The sequence below is a fragment of the Sinocyclocheilus rhinocerous genome, unplaced genomic scaffold (assembly GCF_001515625.1).
Source record: "Sinocyclocheilus rhinocerous isolate Xijiao unplaced genomic scaffold, SAMN03320098_v1.1 scaffold676, whole genome shotgun sequence".
Classification (NCBI taxonomy): domain Eukaryota; kingdom Metazoa; phylum Chordata; class Actinopteri; order Cypriniformes; family Cyprinidae; genus Sinocyclocheilus; species Sinocyclocheilus rhinocerous.
Window position 1 is genome coordinate 431,883 of NW_015631707.1, and position 9,321 is coordinate 441,203.

General features: G+C 34.9%; 1 protein-coding gene across 1 annotated transcript in view; it reads left to right on the plus strand.

The window, feature by feature from the left end:
- The window catches only part of hs3st4 (heparan sulfate (glucosamine) 3-O-sulfotransferase 4), a 117,952-nt gene extending 108,908 nt beyond the window's left edge, over nt 1-9,044 (plus strand). The window contains exon 3 of the mRNA XM_016554577.1: nt 8,161-9,044. Within this exon, the coding sequence (XP_016410063.1) occupies nt 8,161-8,815 (655 nt within the window). The 3' untranslated portion in view covers nt 8,816-9,044. The remainder of the gene's footprint in view (nt 1-8,160) is intronic.
- The last annotated feature ends 277 nt before the right edge of the window (nt 9,045-9,321 follow it).

Below are 9,321 nucleotides of genomic sequence, written 5' to 3' on the forward strand. Positions count from 1 at the left end.
TATATACTGTATATCCTTTTTATTTTGTTTTAAATATTTCATTATATTTGATAAATTATAAAGCACTATAGAAAATGGTTCATAATTACTGTCCAGGAATGCTGTAATTTATTTAATTTATTTCTATAAAGTTATCAGAGAGTAATATGGTGGACAAAATTAAGATTAATTAAGATGTTAACTGTTTTTGATGTAATTTTTTTCCTCAAAAGTGTTGAAAAGATAAATAGGTATAATTAGTCAAAATTATTGTAATTTTGATGTTCAATCACAAAACTTTTGTTGGATTTTTTTTCTTCTTTTTTTTAATTGCAAGTCTTGTTAATGCAATTCAAATTTTAAATTAGCATATTTTTACATAATAACGTTATGCATAATTTATCAACTCGCTCTACTCCAAAACTCGACTAACAATAAACAAACTTCAGTTAAATATGTGAACAATATGGCCCTTAAAATGTCTAAACCTTAAGGTGAGGCATCTCTGCGCCCACTGTAAGTTCACAGAGTTTTTCATATCTGCCTTGGAGACAGAGGCTTGGCTTAGAAGATGCATAATTTGGAGACAAACCTGAGAAATACCGGTGTAAAAGAATGCCTCTGGATCATGCGTTATCTTTCTCTGTCTTGTAGATCACAGCAAGTGGCAATTAGAATGCTTTTAACTTCAAAGCACAATGAGGCAATATAGTTTTGCGCTCTGAAAGCAACATTCCCCCAAAAAGGATGTTCATTAAACTGCAATTCTTTCTACTTCACTGTGCTCACCTGCCATTTGCCTGGTAAATGTAAAAAAGTCAAGAAATAAAAGATCAAATAAAAAGCTACACAACATGAATTTCACAATCATCAATGCACCGTGCATTTTTTTTTGTGTTGTTGTTGTTTACCAAACTAAAAAATATAGTCTACATCAAATGATCCACAGAGCTACGAAGGAATTTATCTCGTTTAACTCTAGTTGTCCTAAGCATGTTTATACAAGCGTTATGCAAGCATGGCAAGGCCTATAGACAAATAGCTCAGGTATATTATGCGATTTGAGTGAGTAGGTAAACAGCAGATGGCGAGGGAAGCCTTTTCAGCCCCTCGCACTGTATTTACCTGCCCACCCGAATGACCCGTGTCATGCTGCACTCTTCATGCAGGCATAAGCAATTGTTAACCATTTGTATCTGTTTTTTCACCGTTCCAGCTGAGCGCAAGGCCAGCCGAGTCATCCGCGGCGCGTAGGAAAATTAGCTTGTTTATCAGCATTCTGTTTTCTTTTCCACCTCTCCCTCCCTCTGACATTTTAAATGTACACCATCCATGACTGATTCGCTCACAATCAAAATGAGTTCGACCTCAATCACAAATGAAGGTATCGCGCCTCTGTAATCTCCATATTTTTGCAATTACACATATAATGAGTTGCATCGAGCTTGATGGGGACAATGGCCGTTTATGTGCTCGTCTTAAATGAAGAAGGTTACCTTGAGCATCAGTCATCTGTCCTGTTGATGGAACATTTCGTCCAGAGAAGTATGACGTGTTGTTATTAAACATTGAGGCCTGCTGCACGTTGCACCTGTACTTTAGATGTGATTTACATAGGTGAATCCAAGGTGATTCGTTATGGGTTTTTTCCCATTTTGGTCGTTCTCAGCAATTTTTTTATTTTTTTATTTTTTTATTTCAACTTGTGAGCAAACAAACCCCCATCCTGGGCATCTTATGTGCTTCGTCGTAGACTTTAAACAGCAACTCCTGAAGACCTTGAGAGGGCAAAAAATCTTTAGACATTCATTACTGCACTGAGGAAGTGTAGAACATTGATGGAAAGTAATGAAAACTAATACTCTTTCTATTCACTGTGCTATCTACAGATGTGCTTTATATCCCATTACTGCTTTAGAAGTGGCCACAGCTCTATAGCATGTTGAGCAAAGCATAATCCATTGGGAAATTACCCATCCGAAGTGCAATACTGTTACAGAAATGAAATTACAGAGGCACTTGTGAGCGAGAGCGTGCATGCGTGTGCTGAGGGGCATGGAGGATATATGTACTCTATTTGATGTGTTCCACAAGGAGAATTCGAATGCGGCCCGGAGAGATGCTCATTTAAAATGTGTCCAACATGCAATGATTGATTGTCTTGTGCAATCACCATATTTGTGCGAGAGCGACAGCTGTCACACGTCTGAAGACATTCTGTACGTATATATTGAAAGGGACAGCACTAAAATCAGCAATATTACTTCATATAAGAATAACTTTAAACAATCATTATTATAATTGTTAGCATTTATGAATGGTAAAAGTTGGTAACACTTTACTTGAATCCTTTATATACAATGCATTTTAAAAGTATTTTATAATATATATAGAAGTAATTAAAGGAATAGTTCACCAAAAAATGAAAATTATATTACAAAAATGAAGATGTACTCACTCTCAAGTCAGAAAGAAACTCATCTACATCTTGGATGGCCTGAGGTTGAGTACATTTTCATTTTTGGGTGAACTACTCCTTTAATTGACCCTTCACAGTGAGTTTGATTGACAGGCGATCTGACCAATCATAACGCCGAATCTGCCATTTTTGTCCGACAAACAAACCAGACAGGAGAGTAGATGGACTTTGGTGGACTTGAACTTGAAAAATAGTGTGTATTGACATCTTTCTGCGGCTGAAACAAGATACATTCTGATGTTCATTCATGTTTATTTTGCGCTGTAACTAGTAAAAAGGAAGGGATGATCGGTTCACGTGCCGCTTGACCTGAGGTGCTACAGTGATCTGTCACGAGACATTAAAGAGCCACAAATGTATTGTTTGAATTTCTTACAAAATGACAAAATTTGAAAGCTGAGACCTGTTTCATACCAAAAGGAACCTGCACTGTTTTGTCTGTTGGTGCATTGTCAGTTTCCTCTTTGCTCCCTGATGTATTTATACCGCATGAGAACATGATGCGTGAGAGCGCCATGGCTTGTCGGACGTAGCAACAGTAACGAAGGGGGGCGGGACTTTGCAAAGGGTCAATTATGTCTTGTAATGTACCTTATAATGCGTTGTATGATGTCATGAATAACTGTAACCACATTGTAAATAAATTATAATAAACAGAAATACTAAATAATACTAACACATGATGAACAACCAATTTCTGATGTAACAAGTAATGTGCAAATATTATGATGGATTTTAACTTCACAAAAAAATGAATTTTTCAAAACCTTGAAATATATAACACAATTCAGCTTTAAATAACTCTCACACACACAAACACACACTGTCATTTTAGCAAAAAAAAAAAAAAAACATTTCACCTGTGAACTGAGGTACAGTTCCATTTAATACAATTTTATGGACAATGCTTATATTTCAGTTCCACAGTCCCACAGCATCTATATAATAAATGAAGCTTGTACGAGGTGCTGCAGTAGTGTATGAAACAGAACATACAGTATCCAATCTATTGTGAGAATGTGTGCTGCCTCTGCACATTACTGTGCACTTTGAACCTTCAGCTGTGTTGGCAACCTTTTTTTTAATACCAGTAGGTTTTGCAACATGAATGCAGGATGAAAGAACACACTTTTTAAAAATAATTTCAGATATAAGTATATGCAGTCCCTTCAACAAAAAATGTAATTCCCCCTCACCTACAAGCACACTGACAGATGGTTATCCAGGAAGTCAATAATATATGATTATAGGTGATCAGATTGTTGTGTAGAAAATAAAAGAATTTTCAAAACCTTTAAATATATTGTTGGTTAAATATGATATAGCCAGGTCATTCTGGTGATTATGGATTACAAATTGTACATTGTACGAATGTAACAAAGCAGCTGATTTTCTCTCATATGATGTTTACAATGTGGAACCTCCTTTATCAAAGGTTATTGCTGTTTTTATCAGTAATGCCCCAGAGTAATATGATTTTTGGAGTAATATCATAGCCGTAAATCCAGCCCATCAGCCATGAGGTTGGAGGTCTGACCTCCTCAGTGTCCTACTTGTTAAACTATCAGATAATATAGTGTTAGCAAAATAAGCATGAATAACTTGAGTTCTTACCCATTGCTTGTTGTTGAGTATGGTAAATGTAATAATAATGAGGAGCAGTTGGTGGCAATTTGAGTGGAAATAAGAGTCCTTACAGAGAGGTTCAAGGGAGCGAGAAAGAGTAAGAATGAATTACTTTTTAATAACACATGTTCTTCATTTACCTAGACTTCACACAAATGTTTGTGATTGCACAAGTGATTTAATGTGAAGGTATGTAAAGTTTTTAAAGGAATAGTTCACCCAAAAATGAAAATTTGCTGAAAATGTACTCACCCTCATGCCATCCGAGATGTAGGTGAGTTTGTTTCTTCATCAAAACAGATTTTCTCCAAATCTGATCCGATGAAGAAACAAACTTGTCTACATCTTGGATGGCTTGAAGGTGAGTACATTTTTCTTTTCTTTTTTTTTTCAAATTTTCATTTTTGGGTGAACTTTTCCATTATTTGTTTAATGTGTCTGTAGTTCTGGGAAAGTGTGTGCAACCAGGTATTTAAACTTTGATTTTTTTTTTGTTTCTGGCAGGTTAACAAGGATTTATTTATTTATTTTCTGCTCCGGTAAAAGCTAGAAAAGGTCAAACACAACAAAAAAAAGCAAACATTTCAAGAATTGCATTATAAATAGTGCAGAACATTTTGCCAGGCTTCAGCTAAAGACCTGCTTTTTTACTGTTGTGCCCTAAAGTAAGACCTTCATGCTGTAACGCTTTAATTCAGCCAAAATCGCTTAATAAAAGTTTATGTTTGGCTTTGGGTGGTTAAGTCCATGCAGCCACAGAAAGGATTATATTTCCACCAACTGTGTGTATTTAAAACCATACATTTTCTTTGTCTCTCTTCAAAGTCTTTTGCATTTTTATCACTATTTTCCCTGTGTTGTTGACTGCTAAATTTACATTGTAAAACTACTGTAGCTTTTAGTTTAATAAGTAGCGATATAACTTGGCATTGTCATTAGTGCAAAGTTCAAGTCTTTGATTTTTTTATATAATTAAATATTTGTAACTAATATGTATTCAAATTTTTAGTGTTAGTACCTGATGAAATTTAATGCTGTCACCCTAATCTAGATTCATTAATTCAAAAAGACTTTTAAATTATAAATTGTCTAATTAAATTATAAACTATATTATCTGATTATATTATCAGTTCTGTGTTTTAGAAATGTATAAATATCTTCCTATTAAATAACCTCTTAAAGAAGTAGCTTCCCCAACACTGCCAATATTATCATGTAATATTTGTATTTATTTATTTATTTATTTATTTATTTATAAGCTATTTTAGTGCATGTTATGTATAGAATTTAAATTTGATGTCTGTGATTTTTAGTTTTTTGTGTGTGTACTGATGAGTACCATAGTGTTACTCACCCTCATGCCATCCGAGATGTAGGTGAGTTTGTTTCTTCATCAAAACAGATTTTCTCCAAATCTGATCCGATGAAGAAACAAACTTGTCTACATCTTGGATGGCTTGAAGGTGAGTACATTTTTCTTTTCTTTTTTTTTTCAAATTTTCATTTTTGGGTGAACTTTTCCATTATTTGTTTAATGTGTCTGTAGTTCTGGGAAAGTGTGTGCAACCAGGTATTTAAACTTTGATTTTTTTTTTGTTTCTGGCAGGTTAACAAGGATTTATTTATTTATTTTCTGCTCCGGTAAAAGCTAGAAAAGGTCAAACACAACAAAAAAAAGCAAACATTTCAAGAATTGCATTATAAATAGTGCAGAACATTTTGCCAGGCTTCAGCTAAAGACCTGCTTTTTTACTGTTGTGCCCTAAAGTAAGACCTTCATGCTGTAACGCTTTAATTCAGCCAAAATCGCTTAATAAAAGTTTATGTTTGGCTTTGGGTGGTTAAGTCCATGCAGCCACAGAAAGGATTATATTTCCACCAACTGTGTGTATTTAAAACCATACATTTTCTTTGTCTCTCTTCAAAGTCTTTTGCATTTTTATCACTATTTTCCCTGTGTTGTTGACTGCTAAATTTACATTGTAAAACTACTGTAGCTTTTAGTTTAATAAGTAGCGATATAACTTGGCATTGTCATTAGTGCAAAGTTCAAGTCTTTGATTTTTTTATATAATTAAATATTTGTAACTAATATGTATTCAAATTTTTAGTGTTAGTACCTGATGAAATTTAATGCTGTCACCCTAATCTAGATTCATTAATTCAAAAAGACTTTTAAATTATAAATTGTCTAATTAAATTATAAACTATATTATCTGATTATATTATCAGTTCTGTGTTTTAGAAATGTATAAATATCTTCCTATTAAATAACCTCTTAAAGAAGTAGCTTCCCCAACACTGCCAATATTATCATGTAATATTTGTATTTATTTATTTATTTATTTATTTATTTATAAGCTATTTTAGTGCATGTTATGTATAGAATTTAAATTTGATGTCTGTGATTTTTAGTTTTTTGTGTGTGTACTGATGAGTACCATAGTGTCTCAATTATGTAGAACTGAATGCAAATTAATTATGTAATCATAAATTTAGGTCAAATTCTTGTTGTGAGATTTAATGAGGGATCATACTGAATAGATCAGTATGAATAGATCATAGAGCAGAGAGCTTGCTAAATATTCATTGGTTTTGCACTCCTGAGGCATGGATCACATTGCAATATAAGCCCAAAACAGAGATAAATATTTATTTAATTTCATTACTTTATGAATGACTCTTGCCTAGCACACCGATTCATCACCAGTTTGATCTTGGTGATAAAAGGTTGAACGCAATACTTCATACGGTGACAAATAGTTGACTGTTATCACTCAGACATATCACTCAAAGCACATACATCTCTCATCACAGAAAATGCCATAATTAATATATTGTTCTTTCAGTGAGGCATCTGAACATTAAATCAGAACAAGAAGAGGAGAAAGGGCATAGGGTGCCTTTTTTAAGCTGTAAAAGGGTTGTGGTAATGTTTTTATTTTCTGTACGTACTTTGACAGATGTCCAGATTTTAAATGTAATGTATACATATTTTAACAATACTGCAGCAGCATATGTTGTTGTTAGCACATTCCTTTGCAATGTTTTATAAACATCGTTACCACATCTAGCCTGGTACATATATCATAAAAATGTGTTCAAATCAAAGTGCAATATCAAATATCAAAAATCAAATCAATAACATATGATTCTGATATAATTATTTTAAATCTGAATAACTAGCATAATGCCAGCACCAAAAAAAACAAAACCTTACCTGTAAGTAACTTGCATCTAAATGTTATGACATTACTTTTTAGAAGTTATTGAAATCATTTGTTGTGAGTTAAAAGTGTTTTATCTCACAAAACCTGGAAGAGATTTGCATTTGAGTCTGTTTGTAATTTATTTATTTTTAATATACATTTTTAAGACTAAATAATAATCAACTAGAATATGTTTTCACTGTTTTCGAAACATTCCGTTTTTTTAAACATTTCATTTAAATGTCCAAATTGTTATTTTGATACCTAAATAAACGCTCAAGAAATGTTGGCTTGCTATCAATTTGTTGTTAAAAAAATAGGTTAAAGAAAATGATTTTTTTTTTTTTTTTACACATTTATTGTTTAGGTGTGATATCTAGAATGTTATACTGCAAGGGTACCTAACTGCAACCAAAATGAACACATTAAAATGTTTTATAAAAAGTCTTTGTACTTGTTGGGACAGAGTGTAATGTATGATAAATGTATGATAAAACAATACCCCAGGCTCACTAGTATTAATGATATGCAGTGAACTCGTTATTAAAGTTCCAAAACAGTGCCAGGAGTAACACAGATGGAGTCAATTAAGCAACGAGCACTCATACACGTACACGTTTCATCTTTGGGCTTTTATCTCTTGTATGTTACTCCGTGGCTGTAATTAGCTGTACACTTCTACTTGCAACATTATGTCCAGTGATAATAACTATTATTTTCATGTGTGATTTCAAATAATTTACCACTTACTAGTTGAATCAATTTTGCACGTATCATGTCCTTAGGTATTGTGTTTAATAATGAAGACATGTGCATCGTGTTAACTGCTTCACACTAATTTGCTTCTCTCGCTTCTGGTGTTTGCAGGGAGCTGATGCCGTCTACTCTGGAGGGCCAGATCACAATGGAGAAGACGCCCAGCTACTTCGTGACAAACAGCGCTCCGAAGCGAATCCACTCGATGGCGAGAGACATTAAACTAATCATAGTCGTCCGCAATCCAGTGACCAGAGCCATTTCGGACTATACTCAGACGCTCTCCAAGAGGCCTGAGATTCCCACTTTCGAAGTGCTGGCCTTCAAGAACCGAACGCTGGGCCTGATCGACGCGTCGTGGAGCGCCCTGCGAATAGGGATCTATGCGCTTCACCTAGAGAGCTGGATGCAGTATTTCCCGCTCTCGCAGATGCACTTTGTCAGCGGAGAGAGGCTTATCGTTGATCCAGCCGGCGAGATGGCAAAGGTGCAGGATTTCCTGGGACTCAAGCGTATTGTTACTGACAAACATTTCTATTTTAATAAAACCAAGGGATTCCCTTGCTTGAAGAAGCCAGAGGACAGCAGTACCCCACGGTGCCTTGGCAAGTCCAAGGGCAGAACTCACCCCAAAATAGACCCCGATGTCATTCGCAGACTGCACAAATTCTACAAGCCCTTTAACATGATGTTCTACCAAATGACAGGGCAAAACTTTCAGTGGGAACTGGAGGTGGATGGCAACTCGCCTGGCTCTCGGGACTAAACCGCTGCTGCTCTCTGCACCACCAGCCTTCTCATAGCTGAACGCCCCTTTCATCCCTCATCGTTCTCTCGGTCTGTGCTTCAACACGCCAATCGATCGTTGCTGTCTTTGCGAAAGTGTGTATACCCATAGCAAGAGTGCTAATCTGCTCTGTCAACCCCCAATACCAATGGTGTTTATGATGGCAAATGTCATTGTACATATTATCCCGAATATAAATATATTTATATTTGTCAAAAGAGGATTTTATTCATTTTGTTCAGAAAAAGTTGCTATATGAATCATGTCTTCTATGATGATGCATGCGATGAGTTAAGTGTCCTTACCCACCGTCACCCTGAGGGTTTTATTTTTGAATCTATCTCTCTATTTCTCGCACACCAGCAGTGAGTGCAGTACAATAACCGAGGTTATTTATGGATTCTGAAGACTAGAAACAACTACAGTCAAATGCAGATCTTATCGATACAGTAATCCTCTAAAATGAGAAAGCTTCAGTTATTTCT